The sequence below is a fragment of the Symphalangus syndactylus genome, chromosome X, assembly GCF_028878055.3.
Source record: "Symphalangus syndactylus isolate Jambi chromosome X, NHGRI_mSymSyn1-v2.1_pri, whole genome shotgun sequence".
In the NCBI taxonomy this organism is placed as follows: domain Eukaryota; kingdom Metazoa; phylum Chordata; class Mammalia; order Primates; family Hylobatidae; genus Symphalangus; species Symphalangus syndactylus.
In genome coordinates, this window is record NC_072447.2 from 153,895,668 (window position 1) to 153,921,577 (window position 25,910).

General features: G+C 43.2%; 1 protein-coding gene and 1 long non-coding RNA gene across 3 annotated transcripts; one reads left to right on the forward strand and one right to left on the reverse strand.

The window, feature by feature from the left end:
- Nucleotides 1-5,780: 5,780 nt before the first annotated feature.
- LOC134735959 (uncharacterized) lies at nucleotides 5,781-12,038 on the reverse strand. Its single transcript, XR_010119564.1, has 2 exons — nucleotides 10,766-12,038; nucleotides 5,781-7,586 (listed from the first exon to the last, which is right to left on the reverse strand). It is a non-coding gene; the product is annotated as an uncharacterized lncRNA (long non-coding RNA).
- Nucleotides 11,347-24,196, forward strand: VMA21 (vacuolar ATPase assembly factor VMA21). Of its 2 annotated transcripts, XM_055267561.2 has the most exons (4): nucleotides 11,347-11,535; nucleotides 11,752-11,942; nucleotides 18,475-18,584; nucleotides 19,744-24,196. In XM_055267561.2, exons 2-4 carry the CDS (start codon nucleotides 11,833-11,835, stop codon nucleotides 19,884-19,886), a joined length of 363 nt encoding a protein of 120 aa, XP_055123536.1. In that variant the 5' UTR covers nucleotides 11,347-11,535; nucleotides 11,752-11,832; the 3' UTR covers nucleotides 19,887-24,196. The 2 variants fall into 2 exon arrangements, with proteins under 2 accessions (XP_055123536.1, XP_055123537.1); XM_055267562.2 differs by lacking the exons at nucleotides 11,347-11,535; nucleotides 11,752-11,942 and adding an exon at nucleotides 12,017-12,217.
- Nucleotides 24,197-25,910: the final 1,714 nt, after the last annotated feature.

Genomic DNA, 25,910 nt, shown 5'->3' on the forward strand with positions numbered 1-25,910 from the left:
GAGCGCATGCAACCTTGGGTGCCCTAGCAGAAAGTTGGAGAGATGGTGAGCTGGCCAGACCCATGCTGCAGGTCCCAGCTGAGGCAGTCAACACACAGGTCTTCTCTCTGTGAGAAATACTCCAACCATCTTATCTATAATCGAGACTACCACCTTCCTACTCCGAACTTCCCTTTACCTGCTCTGCTTCTGGACATTATTCCTCATCTCCTAACATGATTTCCTTTGTTGCTGTTAATTGTCTGTCTCCCTCCACTAGAATTTAAGTTCAATAGGGGCAAAATTTTGGTTGGCTTTGTTCACTGATGTGTGCAGAATATATATTCACAATGCGTAAAATAATCGCCAGGGCTTATATAAAGCACACTATGTGCCAAACACTATTTTACACACTTCATATCAATTAAATTATTTAATCTTCACAAGAACCTATAAGGAAGGCACTATTAGGATACCCATTTTATAGATAAAGAAACTGAGGCACAGAGAATGAAGTAATTTGTCTAAGATCACCCAGCTAGTGAATGACAGAATTCGGATTTGAACAGTCTCACCCTTCCTTAACCACTAGGATATACCACCACAAAACAAAACAAAACAAAACAAAACAAAACAAAACAAAACAAAACAAAACAAAACAGTGCCTTGCACATAGTAGGCACTCAGCAAATGAATGTAAGAGTAAATCCATGCATGAAACTACGAAGTGCCTGCCTTGTGTGGGGAATCTGGTCTGCTAGTCCACCACCACAGCCATCCTCCCCAACTACCTCTCCCTAGGAGACTCTTGTTTTCTCACCTGTCCTTCCTTCCTCCCTCCCTTCCTTCCTCTCCTTCCTTTCCTTCTTTGCTCCCTTCACTTCTCCCTCTGTTTCCTCTCCTTCCCTACCTCCCTTCCCTCCTTTCCTGGGTGATGTTGGAGAGAGAGTGCTGCTTTATGAAGCGCTATAGCCAGACAGCCAGCCCCTGTCCAGTCATTCTTTCCTTTGGGCCACAAATGCCCTCTGAGCACCTGTAATGCAGGCACTAAAGGAACCAGGAATATACATGAAACCAGTTCTCTGAGTGCCATAAAGGAGTGAACTGAAGGGAGGTTTGGGCTGGGAGAGACACACTTCCCAAGAACTCTGATATAAAGCACACTGAGATGATTGTTGAAGAAGGGGGACAACTAGGGTCCATGGGGACGATGAGTTAGGACTTGGACATTAAAAATTACTCCATGCAAGAAGTGGCATTTTAGCTGAACTGTTAAGTATGAACAGGAGTTTGAAAAATATCGATGGGATGTGCATTCCAAATGATGGGAAAATCAAGGCACCCGAAGGCTGTTGGAATTGTGAATTTGAGGCAGTGCATCCCCAGAAGAGATGGTCCCCACGGAGGATATAGACTAGGATTGTGGGCCATGCTTGTTGGCCAAAGAAGGTGTTCCCAAGGTCTGCCCCAAGTTGCAGACCTGTGGCAACTGTTCAGCATTTCCCAGCACCCTCCCTACAGAGAAGATGTTTTTCCTTGAGCTTCCATATCACACCTGATCCAGGTATAGGCTGCTGGGCATCTCACTGTTCCTCTTGCTTATGTTATGTCACTGGAATCCAACTGGGTCCTCTACCCTCTTTTTGTTTACTCCTTCCTCCCTCCCTCCCTCTCTCTCTCTTTCCCCTTCCTTCCTTCCTTCCTTCTTCCTTCCTTCCTTCCTTCCTTCCTTCCTTCCTTCCTTCCTTCTTCCCTCCCTCCCTCCCTCTCTCTCTCCACATGGTCTCATTTCCAGCTCCTGTCTATATTGATTTCTTACCTCCAGCCACTCCTAGGTCTAATTTGGGCCCTACTGCCTTGCCTGGTTAGTGGCTGATTTCTCACCCCACTGTTATGGCCTAACTTGGCACACTGTCAAGCAGGCAGGCATGCAGCAGCAAGCCTCTGGTATGTTCCTACTATGTGCCAGGCTTCGGGCCAGGGAAGGCACCCCTCTCCTCACCCCCTGCAGCTGGTGCTTCACCATCTGGGAATTGAAAGGGCTGGATTCTGTGATCTTGAAAGTTCCTTCCAGCTGCAACCTTCTAGGGGAGTATCTCAATGCCCTCCTTTTGAAGCTCTGAGTTCTGTAGGAAAATGATTACCATAAAAATGTTTCCAGGTTAGTGCACTGGCTTCTGTCAGGGCCTCACTGTTTGACAACTGCTGTGCAGACTTAAGTGATATTTACACACAAAAATGTTTTACCGTGGGATGCCATCATTACCCTGGTGTCAGGGGCCAAGGATAACAGCCCATTACAGGCCTTCCCTGTTATATGAAGAAAGAAAGATTCATTCATTCATTCAGCTAAGCCCAACTGTGTACACAAGTCTGTACTAGGTGCTATAAAAAATATGCCTGATCTCACCACAGGCTCAGAGAACACAAAATCATCCGCTTTGTGGAGGAAGGGACTAGTCATCTAGAGTAATCCATCCCCTCCTCCACCCTAGGGCAAGAACCCCTCTGCTCCACCCACTGCCCACAAAGGGGACAGATGCTATTAAACCACAGCTCGAAAAGTCTAATAGAGTCCCTCTAGTCCCACCCTCATCTAGTTCTGACACTTGACGAGGTCACACCAGAGCCCAGAGACACACTTGCTCTCAGATCTTTTTACCTCCAGTCCAGTTATTTTCTCCTATGGCCAAGTTGCTTCTTTCATCAGGTCTTTGCAGTTGATCAGGTGACTACTGCACCCATTAGGTCATCAGATCCTCATAATAAACCATTTCCAGATAAGATAAACAAATGTTCAGAAAGAGATAGTGTCTTGTCCATGATCCCACAGCTAGAAAATGGTGGGGGAACCCAGATTCAAGTGCAGGCCTTCAACTCCAAGTCTAGTTCGTTCCACTGCAACCTAGCTGCTTTCCCACTGGGTCCTGTGTGTCTTCCTTGTGGATTCATAGGTGAGATGCACCAAGGATCAACGTGGGGACACACATTTGGGTCTAAAAAATCCACTGGGGGCAGGTCAGGGAAGACTTGGCAGTGCTTGCATAGATATTTGGGGGGCTTGTTGACAGTCAGGTCAAGGCAGTGTGATGTGGTCACCGACAAGTCTCGGGCAAGGTTAACAGAGGTGAGCATCCTGAATGGGGAGAGAGGACACTTATGCTGACCTCTGCCACCAATGGACTACTCATGGAGGCAAGACATGCTAGTAAACTATCTTGGAAGACACTGAGCAACTTGTTCCTGGAGGGCAGGGGGGGATATAGAGGCTGGATTACCAGTTGGCAGTCTGCAATTCTAGAAAGGATTTTTGTGTGTGTGGTGGTGTGTGCTTCTATGGCCCCCTGCATTCCTAGAGGCAACACCTGCTCTAACTTGTCTTGCAGCTCTCGGGGCCTTTTTGAGAGGTGAGGTAGGGAATTCTGGCTGTCTGGGCCCAGCCCTGAGACATACAGAAAGCCCAGTGCCAGTGTCATATGTCCAAATGGAACATGAGGCACCAAAGTGGAGGTGACACTCTCAAGGTAATGTGCATTTTAAGTGCACTAGATCAGATATGTATCCTAAGGAATCTAATGGGGAATTACATTGGGAACACATTTTGTAAATTCTCCTTCTTCTGGCTTCAATACATTCCTTAACCCTTCCTTTCTTATAACAGCAGAGTTTAGTGGGAAGAGGAGCAGAAACAGGGTGGGTGAGGGTTGGAGGTGAGGGATGGGAGCCAGAAAGGTGGCCCTAGTAAGATTCTCACTGCAACTCGATGTCACAACTTTGATTGAGGGTATGTGTTCAAAACCTGTGCTGTGGGCAGCACAGAGATAAAAAGGCCACCAGCCATGTCCTCCTCTCCCCAACTAGTGTACAGTCTAGTGGGAGAGACTAGAAGTCCCAACTAGTTGTAATAGGAGTTAGAAGAGATCAAGTTCTAACTTGTAGGACCAAATGCCATAGGAGATGCTGAAAAAAGAGATGGCACTTGGGAGGTGGCGGAAATGAGGGCAGCAGCAGCACTTCAGAGGCAGACACAGCACAAGCCCATTGAGGATCACCATGTTTTGGTGTTCCTACAAAGTCATCTAAGGTGTGTGTGTGGTGAAGGGACAGTATGGAGGGTGCAGGGACGGGAGTAACTGTGCGTGGGCGAGCACCCTGGAGAGGTGGGTATGGTGGGGCCACATTTTGGGTAGGACACACACACACATACACACACACACACACACACACTTCTTGGCTTTTAGCACATCTATGTTGTAAAGGCAAATACTAATTAAGATACTTAATTCTTCCTGTTGAAAAATAAGTGACTCCTCCTGCTCCATTTTATTAAAGCAGTTCTTTTTCTGTTGTTTTCAAATGTATATAAATCTTCTCAGTGATTACATAACCCTCTTGCCACTATCATAAGTCAAGAATGTTTCCTCGGGGACCTGGGAGCCATCTTTTTGTAATGTGATTATCAAGGAAGATAATGCCTGATCTCCCAGTTTCCTGGAAGAAGATGGGCCTAACCTCCACTGTTACCTGACTTCAAAGCTTCAAAGGATAGGCCAACTCTCTTATTAGAGGTAATGCAGCTAGTGACTTTAAGTTGAAGCCAATGCTTATTTACCATTCCAAAAATCCTGGGGCCTTTAAAAACTATGCTAAATCTACTCTGCCTGTGCTCTATAAATGGAGGGACAGAGCTTGGATGACAGCACATCTGTTTACAGTATGGTTTACTGACTATTTTAAGCCCACTGTTGAGACTTTCTGCTCAGAAACCAGAGAGATTCCTTTCAAAATATTACTGCTCATTAACAATGCATCTAGTCACCCAAGAGCTCTGATGGAAATGTACAAGGATATTAATGTTGTTTTCATGCCTGTCAACACGTCCATTCTGCTGCCTATGGATCAAGGAGTAATTCTGACTTTCTAGTATATTATCTAAGAAATACATTTCGTGAGGCTACAGCTGCCATAGATACTGATTCCTATGATGCATCTGGGTAAAGTAAATTGAAAACCTTCTGAAAAAGACTCATCATTCTAGATGTTGTTGAGAACATACGTGATTCATAAGAGGGCAAAACATCAACAATAATAGGAGAGTAAAAGAAGTTGATTCCAACCCTCGTGGATGACTCTGAAGGGTTCAAGACTTCAGTGGGGGAAGTCGCTGCAGATGTGGAGGATATAGCAAGAGAACTGGAATTAAAAGTGGAGCCTGAAGATGTGACCGAATTGCTGCAATCTCATGATCAAACTTAAACAGATGAGGCGTTGCTTCTTATGGATGAACAAAGGAAGGGGTTTCTTGAAATGGAATCTACTCCTGGTGAAGATGTTGTGAATATTGTTAAAACGACAGCAAAGTACTTAGAATATTTTATAAACAGCTGATAAAGTGGCAACAGTGTTTGAGAGGACTGACTCCAGTTTTGAAAGAAGTTCTGTGGATAAAATGCTATCAAACAGCATTGCAAACTACAGAAAAATCTTTCATGAAATGAAGAGTCGGTTGATGCAGCAAACTTCACAGTTATCTTATTTTAAGAAATTACCACAGCCACTCCAACCTTCAGCAAGTACCACCCTGATCGGTCAGCAGCCATCCACATGGAGGCAAGACCCTACACCAGCAAAAAAATTACCACTAGATGAAGCCTCAGATGACCATTAGCATTTTCTAGCAATAAAGTATCTTTAAATTAAGGTATGTACGTTACTTTTAGACATAATGTTACTGTACACCTAACAGACTATACTATAGTATAAACATAACTTTCATATGAACTGAGAAACCAAAAAAATTATGTGACTTGCTTTATTGCAATATTCGCTTTATTGTGCTGGTCTGCAACCAAACTGCAATACCTCTGAGGTATGCCTAGTGTGAGGTTTCTTTCTGTCCTTGCAATACTTTTAGCTGGCTGCCTGTGATTCATATCACATTCTGATTTAATGTTTATTCAAGAAAATTGTTTTCTTTCTCTTCTACCTTTATGGAGAGGTTATCTGGGCTGGCAGAAGATTTTGTTTTTAATTATATTTCCCCCAATGATGTAGACAAACTCACATGTGTGCACACACACACACACACAGTCACACATACCCTCACACACACAGTGAAGCACACTCACATACTCAAATGCACATACACTCATATACACAGCCAAACACGCTAGCACATACACTCCCTTCACTCCGCCCCTCTTGTAAGGCGATTTCTTCTTCCCAGGACAGGAGCTAGAGGTGCTGCCTGGGACCACTCAGCCAAGAAGCCAAGGGCCAGGCATGCCCGGGCCTGGAGCACTTTATTCATCTTTTACGTCTTTTTATTACACATTCTTGAATCACCAGCTCCTCCTTGCCTTGCTTCTCCTGGGTTTCATTTGCCTCTTGCAGTTTTTTCCTCTCTCGAGTGTTTCTAACTTTTTCCACCCAATTATGGAAAAAGTAAGAACCGAGAACAGTGAAAACAACCAAAACAAAATCTATGGCTATTTCTCATTGAAATCCTGCAAGAATTTTGGGTTTTCCCTTGGATTTCTCTCACCCACTCACGCATTCACCAATTATATATTTGTTTACTCAATGAGTGCAGCTCAGGCCGGGGGTGCCAGCCTCCACAGGATGAGGGGCTAGACACTCTGATTTCACCCCAACACCTGCTGGGTGCAGGACGCTCAGTCTGCAGCCAGCTCTAGGTCCTGCCCCTTCACGTTGGGCTGCGGGTGGGTGGGGCTGCTCGGCCTGCCCAGACTCGCCCACGGTCTGCAGGAAAGACAAGCTGCTCCGGACCAATCAGAGTGGCCCGAGCTGGAAGCAGGCCTTGCCCCACCCTCCCCTGCCCCGCCCACTTGGCGCTGGGAAAAACCACGTGGAAACCCAACTCCGAGGTCTCTGGCGCTCGAGCCTCGTGCTCCACAGTGAACAGTGTTTCCAGAACCCTTGGGCTCTATGTCTTGGTGAGCCCGGGCCTAGCTCTCTCCGCACCGACACTTGCTCTTTTATTCAACCCACTGATTGTGAGCGCCTCCTCACAGCCTGGGTCTTTCAAGGAAAAAACGTGTGTATATCTTGGGGCGTGGCCTTGTCACATCTGTCCTCAGGGTGTCCTTGTCCAGTTCCTCTTCTGGTCGCGTAGCCTCTGGGTGCAGGCCAATCAGGAAAGACTTGATCCAGGATCTTTCACTTGAGGGTTGGTAACTGGAGCGCTGCCGCCCCTCATGGGCAGGAGATCCTCTGGTTGTATCAAACCACTGGTGTGCCAGGGGACATGGGATCCTAGGCTGAGCTGGCACCACGCTGGACAGGCAGTGGGGGCCATTTCCTGACCCCCATTGCCTACTTCTGTTTGCCGGAAGGCCCATAGGCTCCACTAGCGCCCCAAAGGTGGGTCAAGTTGGTGAGAACAGTCCTGAGGCATGAACCCTGAGCATTCCTTGACTCCATCGGCAAGTCCCTTCACCAGCTCAGAGATCCCAGCTTAGCTATCTGGCCAATAGAGCTGGAAGAGGTAGCCTGACGTAAATTTTAGGGCATTCAAGAGTCAGGAGGCAAGGGGCATTGTGAGGTCCTCACCAGACTGAAATTTCCCTTAGTTTCAGTATTTCTACCTGGAAATGAAATGGGGATGGTATAAATTGTAGGGGTTGTGAACATGCTACTTAAAATGAAGCACAAGACACATGCTTTAGGGCAGCAGTGGTGGCCAGAGGTTGATGTGAAGTAAGGAAGACCCTTGAGTAAAACTCAATTCATTGCCTGGGGCGAAGGGCAGCGCTGACAATGGGGGTTTTAACTATAATAACCTCTTATTTTTTTTCTATAAATGGAACTACGCTTTTTCACCAGGGGGCATATTTTACCATTTTTTTAAAGACATCACAGCCTACACTACAAAGAAGCCAGAGTTTCTCTCTCTCTCTCTTTTTTAATATGAGTTTTGTTGATTGTACAGTGGAGCTTATTTCTATTTTCCTTATGTCTTAGTTTTAAAAACACCGTGCTGTTCAGGTATAGGCCTTGGCAAGTATCAGTTGGTGTTTCAATATGGTTGTTCCATCCAATCCCACAGCCAGCCACCCAAAAGGAAACTTTAAGAAACGAAGTTTTTTCGGGTAAGTAAAGCAATTTGGGGTTGCAAAACGTGTCTTTGGGTGTATACTTTTCACGTCACTGGGCTAATAGTACAGAAGTTTATAACAATATGGTGGAGAAAACGTGTCTTACAAGTAGTACAGAAGTTTACAACAATATGGTGGAGAAAACACGAGACAGAATTAGGAACTATACATTCTCTAATTCTATCACTGACCTAGGGAATTTGGGGCAAATCACTTCCCATCTTTAGCTGTCAGTTTTCTCAACTAAAATTAAAGTGCCAAACTGGGGCTCTTTCAGTTTTGAGAATCAGTTTCTGACTTTAAGGGGCATTGGGAAGCCTTCACCAGACTCTGAAATTTTCCCTGGCCTCAGTTTTTCCACTTATGAAGTGGGGATGGTATAAATTGTAGGGATTGTGAATATGCTCAGTAAAATGAAGCACAAGACACATGCTTTAGGGCAGCAGTGGTAGGAAACCACTATTATGGTTTCCTCTGTAGTGGCCACACCACCTAACACACCATTTCATTCCAATGGCAACGGCTCTGTATGGGCTCCACTTGCCTCTAATTCTTTTGTAGCACTGCAGGTAGGAGGTTTCAGGGCTCTGTTGAGAGGGCTGACTGCTGGCTAGATTCTTTCCTTCTAGTACAGATTCTGAGTTTATTTTTAAAGTTCTTTGTCTACCTCAGTAAGCTCACAGTAAATGTTGGTAGAGTGTATCAGTCAGCATAAAAAAGAGATATGGCCGGGCGCGGTGGCTCACACCTGTAATCCCAGCACTTTGGGAGGCCAAGGCGGGCGGATCACGAGGTCAGAAGATCGAGACCATCCTGGCTAACACGGTGAAACCCCCGTCTCCATTAAAAAAATACAAAAAATTAGCCGGGCATGGTGGCAGGCGCCTGTAGTCCCAGCTAACACGGGAGGCTGAAGCAGGAGAATGGCGTGAACCCGGGAGGCAGAGCTTGCAGTGAGCCGAGATGGCGCCACTGCATTCCAGCCTGGGCGACAGAGCGAGACTCTGTCTCAAAATAAATAAATAAATAAATAAATAAATAAATAAATAAATAAATAAATAAAAAAGAGATATGAGAGCTTTTGTTTATATTTAAAAACACTACTATGTAAATTACATGAGCAGTTTGTCCCACAGCAAATCTCATTTATGAATGGTTCCTGTTTGAGTTATCACACAAGTGCAACTTAGGCTGTTAATGCAGGAGTGTAAAAGTGCCAGCCTGGGAGTCAGGAGTCAAGCTACGTCCCACTAGATAAATGTGTGACTTCCCACAAGTCCCGTCCCCTCTCTGGGCCGCAGTTTTCTCATCTGTACAAGGAAGTGTTTAGACTACTGTTATGGGTTGAATTGCTGGCCCAGTCACCCACACCATCTCCAAATTCATATGCTGAAATCCTTGCCCCCAGTACCCCAGAGTGAAACAGCGTCGCTGCAGATGTAAATAGTTAAGTTCATACAGGTGTAGGGTGGGTCCCTAATGCATTATGACTGGTGTCCTTATAAAAAGGGAAAATTTGGACAGAAACACAGACGCAGGGAGAAGGCCATTTGAAGAAAAATGCAGAGATCAGGGTGATGCTTCTACAAGCCAAGAAATGCCAAAGATTGTCAGCAAACCACCAGAAAATAGAAGAGGGGCCTGGAACAGTCCTTCCTTCACAACTTTCAGAAGGAACTAGCCTCGCCAACATCTCCATCTCAGACTTCTAACCTCCTGAACTGGGAGATGATTAACTTCTGTTGTTGAAGCCACTTAGTTTATGGCATTTGTTATGGCAGCCCTGGCAAACTACAACAACAGTGGTTCCCAATTTTTTGGGGGGGGGGTGGACAGAGTCTTACTCTGTCACCCAGGCTGGAGTGCAGTGCAGTGGCACGATCTTGGCTCACTGCAACCTCCGCCTCCTGAGTTCAAGTGATTTTCTGCCTCAGCCTCCTGAGTAGCTGGGATTACAGGCATGTGCCACTACGCCAAGCTGGTTCCCAATTTTTTCACCATCAGGAACTATTTTGCTCTTTTTCCTTTTGTGGACCCAATTTATTTATTTAACAAATATTTATTAGTTCCTACTATATACCAGGCCCTACTCTAGGTTTTGGGGAACAATAAGTCACAATTCTGTTCCCCCACTTGTGTTCATTCTATCTTTTAAAAGATTTATTCTACTAAGTATACTGTGGCTTATTTTCATAATAATTTGTGAACAGTCTTTTCTTATGGGATAACTAGGATAACCTCATCATGATATAGTAAGTGTCAAAAATCAAAGAACGGTGATATTTTAAATAGCTTTGGATGCCTAATAGAAAGTAAACAGATTCATTAGGTTTTTAAAAATATTAAAAACTGCCTTCAGAACCACCATTACTACATTTATGGGTTCCTAGGGATTGAAGGACCTCACAGCAGGCTGATTAGCTAGAGCAGGGGTCAGCAAACTCTTCTGTAAAAGGGTCAGATGGTAAGAATTTTGGGCATTGCAGATCATATCGTCTCTGTCACAACTACTCAACATTGCTGTTGTAGACAATACAAACAAATGAGAATGGCTGAGCTCCAATAAAATTTTATCAATAGACGCTGAAATTTGAATTTCATATAAATTTCACGTGTCATGTTATTCTTTTGACTTTTTCAACAATTTAAAAAGGAAAAACCATTCTTACCTCAGGGCTGTAGAAAAACAGGTGGTAGGCTCCATGTATTAGGTCGGCTGGCTCAGTTTGCCTACCCCAGAGCTAGATTCTATTTGTACCCCAAGTTCTTACATTAGGTGGTTCTTACTCACCTAAAGGTCTAGATGAGGCCCAAAGAGAGATTACTATTATTTTTATTAAATATTTTACAGTTTTTTTTTTAGAGACGGAGTCTTGCTATGCTGCCCAAGCTGCTCTGGAACTACTGGCCTCACGCAGTCCTCCTGCCTCAGCTTCCCAAAGTGTTGGGATTACAGGCGTGAGCCAGCACACTCAGCCCTAGAGGGGGATTATTCAGTTTGAACTAAAACCTGGACTTCCTGCTGCCCAGTCCATTGCCCTTTCCACCACTCTAAGCTGCTGGTTTAGTCATGATTTCAGATGTGGTCTTTGTATCTATGTGGTGCAGAAAATAGCTGTGTGGTCAGTGGCCCTTTCCAGGCGCTGACCATGTAAGGGCTGTCCTCTTACTAGCAGCCAGTGGCAACCTAATTTTGTCAAGCCTGACTCCAGGCTTACCCACCCTTTCGTTTTTACCTCTCTCGGGTTGCGCAGGCCTGGGAGGCCCATCTGTTCTTACTATTTGAGTCTCCGTTGTCTCATTGGCGGCTTTCTGAGCAGCTGCAAAATATGTTTTTAACTTTTAAGTGGAAGTTGGGGGTCACTGGCATCGAGTCTGGAACAGTCATTCTCAGCAAGAGCTCTTTGAACTCTGACATTCTCTAGTTTTACGGACTCTGGTGAGTGTTTAACTCCTCCCAGCTGCCAAGGGCTGGACTTCCTACCACTGGGCAGTAATTAATGAGGCATTTATTTGCTCAAGTAGTGGCGAAATAATGCGCATTGCTTTTTTGTGTTGTCCCCGGCGGAATACGCTCAGTTGCCTAGCACCACAGCCCTCTGGCTGGTAGTCCCTCCTCGTTGCTCATCTGCTCGGGTCTCCTTGCCGCCCCCAGCTCAGCGACCGGGACGCAGACGAGGACCAGTGTTCGCGCGAGCTCAGGGGACTGCGTAGCCGCCGCCCGCCCAGGAGGACCATGCTGCGCGGCAAGTCCCGGCTCAACGTGGAGTGGCTGGGCTACTCGCCAGGCCTGCTCCTCGAGCACAGGCCCCTCCTGGCAGGGCGCACGCCGCGGAGCCACCGGCGGTAAGTCCTGTGAGCGCCCGCGCCCGCGCCTGCAACAACCCTGCGTGGCTGCGCCGCGCCGCGCCTGCGTACTGTGGCCCGCCGCCCGGCGCGAACGGGCACTTCCGGCGCGAACGGGCACTTCCGGCGCGAACCGCCTCGGCCGTTCCCCCGCGGAGCTTACTGAGCGCGGTCCCCGAGCCCAGCTCCGCCGCCGAGCGCCTGTGCCGGCACGGCTACACCATGGAGCGCCCGGATAAAGCGGCGCTGAACGCACTGCAGCCTCCTGAGTTCAGGTAGCCCTGAGCGGGGCCTGGACCGCGAGGCGGACTGGCCCCAGCCTGGAGCAGGGCCTGAGGGAAGGCCCTAGCTGAATGGGTGGGCGTGAGGTCTGGACCCCGGGGACCTGGCCGCAGGGAGGGGGGCGGGGAAAGCAGGTTGGGGCCTGAGACGTCTAAACGCCCGGCCCTGACCTTTCGCTCGGGTACAAGGGATCCGGGGTCATGGGGAATAGGTCAGTGGGCCTTCAGCTCATGCTCCTATCCTAGCACTTCCTCTCGCTGTCGTCTATATTGCAGTCTCTTTCATTACCGCAGGGTCAGCCTTCTGAGGACAGGAACGCGGTCTCCTTCATCTCCGTGTTCCCTAGGGGGCCTGCATAGTCGGGGCTTAATAAATGTTTGCTGTATGAATGAAGGAGTAGAAGGGAATAGTCCCCTGGTGTGGGACTGCTTCACTTGGGGAATCAGTAAGATAGAGGCTGGTGGCTGAGTTGAAGGAATGTATGAGAGAGCAGGTGGTTCTGGCCCACCCCAGTAGGCAAGGGAGTGGTGAGGGAGTTAGCTACCATTCGTTAAGACCTACTGTATGCCAGGCTCAGTGCACGTGCTTTACATACATTATCTGAATTCTTAATTTCTCTAACTGCTTGATTTCCCAGTTTTGAAGAGGATGCAGTTGAGGGTAAGTGACTTGAAACTGAGGGTGGGTGATTACAGAATTAGGCGACAAAGTTAGTAAGTAATTGAAGCTAACGTTTGAGCAAGCTCACTGACGCCAAAGCCCACGATCTTTGGAGCTCTGTGATGCCTTCTCTTTCCGACAGGGTCATTGTGGGTTTTTTTTTTTTTTTTTTAACTTTTATTTTAGGTTCATGAGTACATGCGCAGGTTTGTTATATAGGTAAACTGCGTGTCACGGGGGCTTGGTGTACAGGTAATTTTGTCACCCAGGTAATAAGCATAGTACCCGATAGGCATTTTTCCTGATTCTCTCCCTCCTCTCAGCCTCCACCCTCAAGTAGGCCCCAGTGTCTGTTGTTCCTCTCCTAGTGTCCATCTGTTCTTGTTGTTTAGTTCTCACTTATGAGAACATGCAGTATTTGGTTTTCTTTTCCTGCCTTAATTTGCTTAGGATAATGGCCTCCGGCTCCAGTCATGTTGCTGCAAAGGACGATCTCATTCTTTTTTTATGGCTGCATAGCGTTCCGTGGTGTATATGTACCACATTATCCAGCCTCAATGTGGGATTTTTAAAAAATTATTCATTTATGAGAATACCAACATATTTTTATTAGATACTCTTAGATCATAGTCCTTCTAGACTGATTCTGGTTTCCTAATGGAATTTGCAGTGAAATCTTGGCTGTGGGAGAAAGAATTCCTGTTGTCTTACTTGCTACAAAAGGGAATGTGGTAGGCTCTGTCTGCTCAACGTTGGCTGCAGAAGTTTGTATGAAGTGGGAAAACTAGGTGGTGTTATAAATGGAGGCAGAGTAAGGTTCATCCTGAACTTTTTCCTTTGTGTGAGGACAACTTTAATTCCAGCCTTTCTCATTCCTCATTTCTAACAAATCTCTGCTCAGTAACACCCAAAGATACATAGGATAAATCAGTTGAATAGCATCAGTTGCTTTGTCTTGGAATAAGCCACTGATTTTACCCAAGGTGGCTTGTGTCAGCAAAACCAACAGCTCTTGTGGCTGGAAGCCAAGGAGAAAATGTCCTATAAACAGTAGAGGAAGTTTGCTAGTTTTCAAAAGTTTGTATGTACACTTTGACTTAATGCTTAGTCCCATATTAGTGAGGTCACAACACAGAAAAGTAGTCACATTTTTGAAGTTTGAGGTAAAGAGAGAAGTGAGAAGGAATTAGCTATAAATTATTAAGGTATGCTGTGTATAGATTGTGTGGGGGCTAGAAATTAACGTGTAGAAAGGTTATATTTGGGTGGTGGGATTATAAGTGATTTTGTTTACTTTAAAACATTTTTATGGTGTCATATCATCTTTTCAATAATAAACTTTTTAAAAGCCAGGCCAGATAATAGATACTCAAGAGAGGTCATGTAAAGAACAAAACAATCAATTAACACTTCCTTTCTGTTCCTTTAACAAGTTAGATAATCTGAAAGTTGCATTCCTAAAACATACTTTTTTACTCACCATAGAAACACCAAAGTCGAGTGCTTTTTTTAGGGTCCACAAAAGAATTGGCCAATTAGTGTTTTGTATTTTTTGTAGATTCTCCACTGCAGACACTCATACTCTCATGAGGATTACACAATAAATTCCTCTAAAAATTTACTAGTAGGAAACAGTTTCAGGGAGCTTATGTATATTAAATGAGAGTTGTATAGCTCAGTAATAACCAAAATGAGGCCTGCTAAAAGATGATCCATTTAAGTACCAAAAGAAAATATTAGAACTTTTTTTTTTTTACAGCAGTAAGCATTTAATTTCTCACACATGTGCAGAGCATGTGATCAAGAAATAGGCATGAGGTTAGTTGTATTTAATATATATTCTACTCAATGTTTTTGTGGGTTTTTTGTTCAGGTTCTTTTTAAATAAATTTCATCATGTATATTTGAGGTTCACAACATGATGTTATGGCATACATATAGTAAAATGATTACTATGGTGAAGCAGATTAATATATCTGTCATCTCACATACTTTTGTGTGTGTGTGACCAGAGGCAGCTAAAATCTTATTTACAAAAGTCCCTAAGACCATGCAACTTTATTGCCTATAGTCCTCTTGTACATTAGATATCTAACTTGTTAATCCATATATCTACTGCTTTGTGTCCTTTGATGTATATCTCCCTATTTCCTCCCCTCCAGCCTCCCACCCCCACCGCCATGGTAACTACTGTTTTATTCTCTGTCCCTGTGTAGTTGACCGTTGACCTTTTTTTTTTTTTTTTAAAGATTCCACATATAATTGAGCTCATGTAGTATTGTCTTTCTGTGTTTGGCTTATTTTACTTAACATAATGTCTTCCAGGTCCATCCATGTTGTGGCAAATGGCAGATGTCCTCTTTTAAGGCTGAATAAAATACTCCCTTGTATATAGACACTACAGTTTCTTTATTTTTTCTGTCTACATACACTTAGGTTGTTTTCAAATCTTGGCTATTGTGAATAATGCTGCAATGAAGATGGAAGTGCAGATATTTTTACGAGGTAGTGATTTCATCTCCTTTGGTTATATTCCAGAAGAGAGATTGCTGGGCTGTGTGGTAGTTCTATTTTTAATTTCTTTAGGAACTGTTTTCCATAATGGCTGTACCAGTCTACATTTCCAGTCACAATGTAGTAGGGTATCTTTTTCTCCACACTTTTACAAACATTTGTTATCACTTGCCTTTTTGATAATAGCTGTCCTTAGAAGTGTGAGTTTATATCTCATAGTGGTTTTGATTTGCATTTCCCTGATGATTTAGTGATGTTGAGCACATTTTCATTTATCTCTTGGCCATTTTGATGTCTTTGGAGAAATGTCTGTCCAGCTGTTGTCCATATTTTAATCAGATGGTTTTTCTGCTGAGTTGTAAGAGTTCTTTATAAATTTTGGGATATTAACCCCTTACAAGATAGGTGGTTCGCAAATATGTTTTCCTAGTCTGTAAGCTGCCTTTTCATTCTGTTGATAGTTTACTTTGCAGTACAGAAGCTTTTTAGTTTTATGCAAGCTGCTTTATTTTTTCTTTTGTAGCCTGAGCTTTTGGTGTGATATCCAAAAAATCATTACTGAGGCCAATGTTAAGCACCTTTCCCTCTGTGTTCTTTTATGTCTTAAAACTTTATATCTTTATGTTTTAGTTATTTTATCTATTTTGGGTTGATTTTTGTTTATGGTATAAGAGTCCAGTTTTTTTCTTTGCATGTAGAAATCCTGTTTTCCCAGTACCATTTATTGAAGACTGTCCTTTCCCCATTGTGTTCCTCTTAACACCCCTGTCGAAGATTAGTTGGCCATATATGTTTGGATTTATTTCTGGGCTCTATTCTGTTTCATTGTTATATGTTTCTGTTTTTATGCCCATACCATATTGTTTTGATTACTATAACTGTAATATTTTAATCAGAAAGTGTGACACTTACAACTTTTTCAGTGTTGCTTTGGCTATTTGGGGCTTTTTGTGGTTCTGTATGATGAATTTTAGGATTGTTTTTCTATTTTAATGAAGAATGCTACTGGAATTTTGATAGAGATTGTGTTATATCTGTATGTTGCTTTGGGTACTGTGGACATTTCAACAGTATTAATTCTTCCAATCCATGAACACAGGATATCTTTACATTTATTTGTGTCATCTTCAATTTCTTTCATCAGCGTTTTATACTTTTCAGTGTACAAGTCACTCATCGCCTTGGTTAAATTTATTCCTAAGTTTCTTTTTTTTTGAAATAGAGTCTTGCTTTGTCACCCAGGCCAGAGTAAAGTGCCCCAATCACTGCTCACTGCAGCCTTGACCTCTGGGACTCAAACAAGCCTCCCACTTCAGCCTCTTGAGTAGCTGAGATTACAGGCACATGCCACCATGCCCAGCGAATTATCAAAAAATTTTTTTGTAGAGGTGGGGTTTTGCTATGTTACCTAGGCTTGCGTCAAACTCCCGGCCTCAAGCCTCAGCCTTCCCAAAGTGCTGGGATTACAGGCATGAGCCACTGAGCCTGGCCCATGAGTATTTTTTTTAATGCTATTATAAGTGGGATTGTTTTCTTGATTTCTTTTTCAGCTCAGTAAGGGATGCGGAAGTTTGTCAAGTGCTTTTTCTGCATCAACTGAGATGATCCTACTTGGTCATAATATATAATCTTTTTGATGTATTGGTTTTGTTTGTTTGTCTGTGACAGTCTTGCTCTGTTGCCAGACTGTGATTTTGGCTCATTGCAACCTCTGCCTCCCAGGTTCAAGGGATTCTCGTGCCTTGGCCTCCCAAGTAGCTGGGACTATAGGCACACACCACCACGCTCAGCTAATTTTTGTATTTTTAGTAGAGACTGGGTTTTGCCATGTTGGCCAGGCTAATCTCAAACTCCTGGCCTCAAGTGATCCGCCTGCCTCGGCCTCCCAAAGTGCTGGGATTACAGGTGTGAGCCACCACACCTAGCCTGATTCTTGTTGAATTTGGTTTGAAAATATGTTATTGAGGAATTTTGCACCAGTGTTCATCAATGATGTTGTCCTGTAGTTTTCTTGCTGTGTCTGTCTGGCTTAGGTGTCAAGGTGATTTGAGCCTCTTAAAACGTGTTTGGAAGTATTCCCTCTAGCTTGATTTTTCACCCATAACAGAAGTTCCTATTCCAGCTGGAGAGGGCGCACTGGTCTGTTCGCTCTGCCTACCTCCTTCGGTGGTCTGGTGTCTGGTGCTGGTGGTCAGGGTTGCTGCGTGGGCTCAGGGACTGGTGTGGCAGTGGCTTCCCTGGGCCAAAGCTCTGATCCCAGTCGGGGAGGGCACGCTGGTGCGTTGGCTCCACCTGGTTAGTTTGCTGGTCTACTGTGTGGTGCTGGAGGACAGGAAGCTGGCAGCTTTCCCAGATGCAAGCTCCCATTCCAGCGGGAGAGGGCACACTGCTCCACCCGTGGTGCCCGCCGAGTTCCCTGATCTGGTGTCTGGTGTTGGTGGTGAGGGTTGCTGCGTGGGCTCAGGGACCGGTGTGACAGTGGCTTCCCTGGGCAAAAGCTCTGATTCCAGTGTGGGAGGGTGCACAGGTGTGTCTGCCTCGTTAGTTCCCTGGTCCACTGTCTCATGCTGGAGGACAGCAGGCTGGTGGCTTCCCCTGATGGAAGCTCTGATTCCAGCAAGAGAGGGCGCGCTGATCCACCCATGGTGCCTGCTGCGTTCCCAGGTCTGGTGTCTGGTGCTGGTGGACATGGTTGCCGCATGGGTTGGGCACTGGTGCCTCTGTCCGCTGTGGCTTCCCAGGGTAGAAGCTCCAGTTCCAGAGGCAGGGGCACTGAGTTTCTTCACCTAGTTTGTTCACCCAGCTTGTTGGCAGTTGATCTGAGGCGCCCTGACGCTTCCTCTCACACTGGATATGAATGACAGTCCCTAAAAGTGGTGTATAATCCTCATGTTCCAGCTCAAGAAATTCCCACTACCCACAGCTGGTTCTCTAGGATCTTTGGATTACGAGTCCCTGCCTGTGATCTTCCTCCTACATAGCATCTCATTTGTGGATGTTTATAGTTTTAGGGACCTAAGAGCGTTTGGATATGACTGTGCAGGTTCTGATTTTCTCTTTGTTTACTTTATTCCAGAAATGAAAGCTCATTAGCATCTACACTGAAGACGCTCCTGTTCTTCACAGCTTTAATGATCACTGTTCCTATTGGGTTATATTTCACAACTAAATCTTATATATTTGAAGGTAATCTTAGACCCATTAAAACAAGATGTTTTCCCCCGATTTAAGATTCTGTGCTTTTATGATCTCTTTATATCTTTAAACTGGGTATTCTTATTTTTTTTCTTGTTTAGCTGTTCAAAAACTCATATTGCTCATAATGAGTCTTTGAAATAACTTGTTATTTCAGCTTGACAGTTTTCTTATGGTTTTCTGTGAAATGGCTTGCAAATCCTTTCTCTTAGTACCCTTTAAAGAATAGGAGTTGGCTGACATGGGAGGAGGAATTTTGGGGGAATGGACTTCTAGTGTCGGATAGTGGAAGGAAGAGAGAATGAAGTCCCCTTTTTGATGTTGAAATATATATATATATTTTTGAGACAGAGTTTCACTCTTATTGCACAGGCTGGAGTGCAATGGTGCGATCTCGGCTCACCGCAACTGCCACCTCCCACGTTCAAGCGATTCACTTGTCTCAGCCTCCTGAGTATCTGGGATTACAGGCACCTGCCATTACACCCGACTAATTTTTGGTATTTTTAGTAGGGACAGGGTTTCACCATGTTGGCCAGGCTGGTCTCGAACTCATGACCTCAGGTGATCCACCCACCTCGGCCTCCCAGAGTGCTGGGATTACAAGCGTGAGCCACCGCACCCGGCCTGAAGTCTTTATAATTATGGTTTTGCTTAAAACAATGTTTTTTTTTTTTTGAGATGGAGTCTCGCTCAGTTGCCCAGGATGGAGTGCAGTGGTGCGATCTCGGCTCGCGGCAATCTCTGCCTCCCGGGTTCACGCCATTCTGCTGCCTCAGCCTCCCGAGTAGCTGGGACTACAGGCGCCTGCTGCTATGCCTGGCTAATTTTTTTGCATTTTTAGTAGAGACGGGGTTTCACCGTGTTAGCCAGGATGGTCTCCATCTCCTGACCTCATAATCTGCCCATCTCGGCCTCCCAAAGTGCTGGCATTACAGGCGTGAGCCACCGTGCCCGGCCAAAATAATGTTCTTAAAATATAGAAGGTACTCATATCTTTTAGTGAATACTTTATTCATTACCACCCAAAGTATTACTTTTTAATTGCCTGACTAATTAAATAAATATATCATAAAAATTAGGATGCTTTTTTTTTGTACTTTGGTAAATTTTGCAATAAAATGGAAACTGTTTTTTTTTCTCTTGATAGGCGCCCTTGGGATGTCCAATAGGGACAGCTATTTTTACGCTGCTATTGTTGCAGTGGTCGCCGTCCATGTGGTGCTGGCCCTCTTTGTGTATGTGGCCTGGAATGAAGGCTCACGACAGTGGCGTGAAGGCAAACAGGATTAAAGTGACCATCACCTTTTGATAGCATTAAATTCATTTTTTAAAATGATAAATGCTGGAGGGGGCCATCTGATTTGAATAAAATTGAAAGAACATGTTAAAGTCAGTCTTAAGGAGTCACGTTTGAGTAGTATAAATTTTGATCCTTCTAATATGTTGGTTTGTATATTCAGTTTTAACTGTATGAATCTGATTTGCAAATGAGAATTTGGAAAAGTTAAATTAGTTACAAATAAATATGTTGATTTAATTATACAATACTCTGGAAGGAATTTTATCTTCTTTCAACAAAATGTTTTATAGTATTCTGACTTACGGTTGCTTTTGAGTTTTACTCATTTGGATATATTAAGATGCACACAGGGAAGCAAATTAAACTCCACTTTACGCTGGAATGCTTTCTTTAGCATGAAAATACCAGGTCCTTGGATTTGGGATTTTAATTTCCTATGGAAAGTTGTTTAAATTGTGGACACTGGAATTAATCTGAATGTCACTAAGGAATTTCACATGAAGTGTAATCCCTAGTCAATAAGAATTTTCCATTACATTATTTTATGGGAAAACTAGGCTAAATTACATCCATTCAAGTAAAAGGACCTTAGCTTACTGAAGGATCTAAAGAGCAAAGCAAAGATCTCACTACTCAAACACTCAGCCTGCTTCCTTCAAGTCCCCTTGCAGGCCAGCTTTGTGCTTTGCAGACCAACTTTTTAATGAGATACTTTGCTTCCTCATTCAACATTGAAGCTAGGCTTCAATTAAAAGGTTCGAGGAAGCTCCATTTAAAATTGTTTTTTCTACTGTGTTTTAAAATGGTAGTGTATATGATAGGAATTTGCATTTAAATATGTTCATTTTTGCGTATGTTAGGAGTGGAAACAATCTGGAAAACATTTTTTTTTTTCACCCAAAAAGTATTCTCCTTGGGCTTATCTGATGGAAAAAACCCTTGATTTTATTTTCGTATCTTTAGTCTGTGTTCTTTCTAGTTATTTGGTACTAATTGTGTGCAATCTAAAAACACTCCCACAAATATTTGTTTTTTAATTATAAAATCATAATATATGTTCTTTGTAGAAAACTGGAAAAATACATATTCAAACAGGAAAAAAAAATCAAAATTCCCCATAATGTTGCCATCTAAAAATAACCTGTATTTTAGTTTATATCCCGTATTCATTTTTGAAAGCCATTTCTTAATGCTAGTTTGATACACACTAAAAATTTAGCTTACAAGTTCAAATTCTGCCAGCTTTTCCTGACAGCTATTTGCATTTTTTCAGATGAGTGATTATTGGCCATTTTCTTTTTTCCTTTTTTTTTTTTTTTTTTGAGACAGAGTTTTGCTCTGTCGCCCAGGCTGGAGTGCAGTGGTGCAATCTCAGCTCACTGCAACCTCTGCCTCCTGGGTTCAAGTGATTCTCCACCTCAGCCTCCCAAGTAGCTGGGACTACGGGTGCCTGCCAGCACACCTGGCTGATTTTTTTTGTATTTTTTTGTAGAGACGGGGTTTCACCATGTTGTCCAGGCTAATCTCGAACTTGTGACCTCAGGTGATCCACCCGCCTCGGCCTCCGAAAGTGTTGGGATTACGTGAGCCACCACTCCCGGCCTTATTGACCATTTTCTAAATAAGCACATTCTATCTTTATTCTCTTAAAATTCAAATTTTCTGTTACTGATAATCTTAATACTTAGGATTCTTGCTTAAGTATGTGAAACCATTACCGATTTGTTGTTCACATTTATTATTTTTTATGTTGTGAAACTGGACTAAAGGAATAGAGGGATGATTAGTCATAAAAGTCAAATAGGCATTTGTGTTTAACTGTTGAGAAAAGTGAAAGATTGGTATGATTATTATGGAACTGTTTTTAATTCTTGCTTAAAGACTACAATTTTAGTATAATGACATTTGAGTCTAGGGTAGTGTGTGGTAGATTTCTAGATGGTCCCTAATTAAGATGTATTGTTGTATTTAGAATTGTCCACTTAATTTCTTTTTATATAATGCCAAGGTATTTCTTGTGCTTTTGGGATCTTAACGCTGTTTGTAAAACGTTACTGTCCAATGTTGGATTATTGTGTTTGGTTTCAGGCATTTGCTGAATAGGTAATGATATATGGGTATTTTTCTGCAAGTATTTAAGCCAGGGGCATATGCAAAGGCAGTTGTAATTTCCTCTTGGAAAAAGCGCCACATGTTTGAAGGTTAAAATCAAATGCTAGGGTTGATATTTAGGCTTATAACAAAATAGGCTTGTTTTCAAAGCAGTTTTTTCCTAGAGTTTTAACTGTTAACTCACTAGTTTGCTGCTGTTCTTAACTATGTTAAATAACATATGGTATTTGACAAATAGATTTATTTTTCAAAATGTCTCGCTAGTTTCCTTTTACACAATGTATATACTTCAAGATGTATAGAAAGGAAAGCTATGGTTGAGCCCTTATACATGTTTTAAGGTAGAAATATGTTCCCTATTGTTTGAAAACTGATTGTAAGAATAACCTCAGTTAGGAGATACAACTTGAAGTGTCAGTCCAAACTACTGATTTAACCCCATTTACGGTAACACATTACCTTCCTCACCTCCTGTTTTGCGCTGGAGAATGTAGTCCTTCTTCACATTTGTGTTGAGAAATGAAAAGTCTGCTGTAGAATGTATCTGATGTCATTAGTTCTTCAAATGGATACCATTGTACATATAACAGTAGAATTTGGTTTGGGGTTGTTAGTGAAAAAAAAATTTAAACCTGCCATTAAAAATCCCCATGTTTCATGGAAATCTAACAGAAATACATTGTAATAATTAGAACATTTTCTTTTCTTTTTTCTTTTTTTCTTTTTTTTTTTGAGATGGAGTTTTGCCCTTCTTGCCTAGGCTGGAGTGCAAGAGCGCAATCTCGGCTCACTGCAACCTCCGCCTCCCGGGTTCAAGCAATTCTCCTGCCTCAGCCCCCTGAGTACCTCGGATGACAGGTGCGTGCCACCACACCCGGCTAATTTTTGTATTTTTAGTAGAGACGGGGTTTCGCCATGTTAGCCAGGCTAGTCTCGAACTCCTGACCTTAGGTGATCCACCCACCTCTGCCTCCCAAAGTGCTGGGATTACAGGTATCAGCCACCGTGCCTGGCCTAATAATTAGAACATTTTCATCATGAAAATGTCATCAGCTTTGCCAAAAGAAACAACCAATTGACTTGTTTGGCGTTTGTTTTCCATTTTCATGTCAATTTTATGTATACAGTTAGAATACTCAAGGAGACCACTAAAATCAGTTAAACAAGTAGGGTATATCCAAAGAAAGATGAAACCCAAAAGTATATAAAAAGGATTTAAATCCCATTTTAGATGTACCTAGTGTGTATTTCTTATCTCTAGACAAGTTCATGTTTATTGTTTAATTTATGCCCAAGTGAAGTTGTAAATTTATGGTTCAACTCTGACACAGAATTTGTCACTTGTCTGAGGTCAGCGGCAGGTTTCTCTGCTGTCAAGCACTCTGTGTCACCCACCAGATTAGTATAACTATTAATTCAGACTCTACTCCTATGTTTAAGATAATTTTTACAAGAGCTGGCTGAAGCAGCACATTAGTAACCTGACAAGATTTCTTTTTCCCTTTTCAGGGGGAAAGGGTCACCTTAAAAATAAATTATTTTCAGGGACTTTGGGAATCTAATGATAAATATTACACATAATCTATGAATAGCTTAATCCTTTATATATTCCTTAAAATAGGAATTCCTCGACATCACTCCCGGCCACACTTTCCTTGCCTGTGTTGTTGCTATGTGTATTTGAAAGTAATATCTGCATTCCTTTTAAGATGTTCTGTAAGTCATATTTGTCAGTTTTACAGAGTAGTCTTCCTTTTTCCCACGTTCAGTGTAATCTCACTGAACAGTAATAATAGCAATAGCTAACAACATCTGCACAGCACCTTACAGTTTGCAAAGAACGTTCACACATTCTCATTTGAGTTTTGCATAGTGAACCTGTTACGAGATGTCTCTTGACGTCGATGCTAAAAGTGTTAGAATCTTTAAATCACTAGAGTCATTGAATATGCTGTAGTATTGAATAGTGCCCTGACTAGGGGGAGGATTTAGATGTGCTGCATTTCAAGCCATGTATAATCATCAAAATGGGGGGCTTGAGTTCTTTAGCTACTTGAATCTGATTTATTTCTGTTAAGTGATGCTTTTCTAACCGTTATCTGGATGGATTTTGTATTCACTATATTGTAGCTTGTAATTTGCATAAATTTACCATCTGATGTCATTAAAAAAAGTGTTTGTAGTGCTACTTTGCTGTGTCCTGATTCAATTAATGTTTTATTAACCACTCTGTTTTTAAAAATTTGTTTGCCTGCTTCTCATTTTATAACATGTAGAGTATGTACAGAGCTCACTTTAAAAAATTTGTTCGTTGGCCTCTGTTTGTGCTATGTAGATTATATAGAGAGCTGTCAAGGATAAGTTTTTATGCAGTAAATGTCAGCCAGAAATGCTCAAACTGATTGGGAGTGTGGGGGAGGGGTGTTGAGCTGTAAAGGGCTGGTTATACTTCATCTGGGGTGGGCTTCAAATGCCCCTAAAGGAGAGTTGAGAAATAGTTATGGCTAATTAAATGTGGGAATACATAATTCCTGACGACGTCCACGTGCCACCCCCTCATGACTAATGTCCTGTGTCCTCTGTCCTCTAATCACCCGTTGATTGCACTCCAGCTCCTTCCTGTGCTTCTGAGGACTCCAGCTAATTCTTACTAATAAGTGTTAATATCCCCTTCCCAAACACATTTGAGACGTCTTAGTATCAAAAAATTTTATAGGTTATGAGATGTCCAGGGAACTCAGGAAACAGGTAATGGCATTGCAGAAACTACAGGACAGCAGTTCTGAAAGTTTACTGGAATCACCTTGTAGGATTTATTAAAAATAACTGATTGCCCAAATGTAACCCAGACCTTCTGAATCGGAGTCTCTGGGGGTGGGGGCCTAGAAAGCTCTCTGGGGCCGGGCGCGGTGGCTCACACATGTAATCCCAGCACTTTGGGAGGCTGAGGCGGGCGGATCACGAGGTCAAGAGATAGATACCATCCTGGCCAACATGGTGAAACCCTATCTCTACTAAAAATACAAAAATTAGCTGGGTGCAGTGGTGCGTGCCTTTAGTTTCAGCTACTCAGGAGGCTGTGGCAGGAGAATCACTTGAACCTGGGAGGTGGAGGTTGCAGTGAGCCGAGAGCCTGGTGACAAAGCTATGCTCTGTCTCAAAAAAAAAAAAAAAAATAACATTTTGGAACAGGCAGTGATCAACATGAAGCTGGATTGAGAACTGCTGGAGATTTAGAATTGGGCCTCTCAGTGTATGTGTTTAATGATGGACTTGAAGATGTTTGTATAAAGCCTGAAGTAAGCACACACCTTATTAGGCAAAGGTAGAATGTTGATAATGCTATATTGAAGGTGCAATTTAAAATAAGGAGACCTTTACTGGGTTCCTGACAATCCATATTGACTTTGCTTCAGTGCTAATAAATGATGTTGAATGAAAATTTTAGTACAGGGAACAGCCAACTTAAGAAACAACTGAGGCGTGCATAGATAGACATGGCCACTGCTGTGCCTGTGATGCCTTTTTCTTACTTGGAATCCTCACTGCTGTGGACTTTGGAGATAAGGAAAACCAATAGGAGTATGTGAATCTGAGGTTTCTAAAGCAGAGAGGTAATGGAGAAAAGCAGAAATGGTTTCTAGGCACATCTGTGCTATTAACCCTCTGGCTTCCCTGCCCCCCATTACCTTTCACTGCTTACGTGCCTGCACTTCCTTTCACATAAGCCCTGCTCGTGCGCCCATTAAAGATGCATTGAGGTTAGCCCTTTTGGTAAATACGGGATGAAGGTGGAGAACATTTGTTCGCAACCTGGCAACCCAGGGATGCTTTCCTCCAAAAGACGATCCAGCAGCCCTGAGGGAAGGGATACTACAAATGGCACACCCTGCATCTGTGTG

Coding starts and splice junctions, on each gene's coding strand:
- VMA21 (XM_055267561.2), top strand. CDS start 11,833: ATGCTGCGCGGCAAGTCCCGGCTCAACGTGGAGTGGCTGGGCTACTCG. Junction 11,943..18,474: donor ACGCCGCGGAGCCACCGGCG/GTAAGTCCTGTG, acceptor ACTTTATTCCAG/AAATGAAAGCTCATTAGCAT. Junction 18,585..19,743: donor TAAATCTTATATATTTGAAG/GTAATCTTAGAC, acceptor TTCTCTTGATAG/GCGCCCTTGGGATGTCCAAT.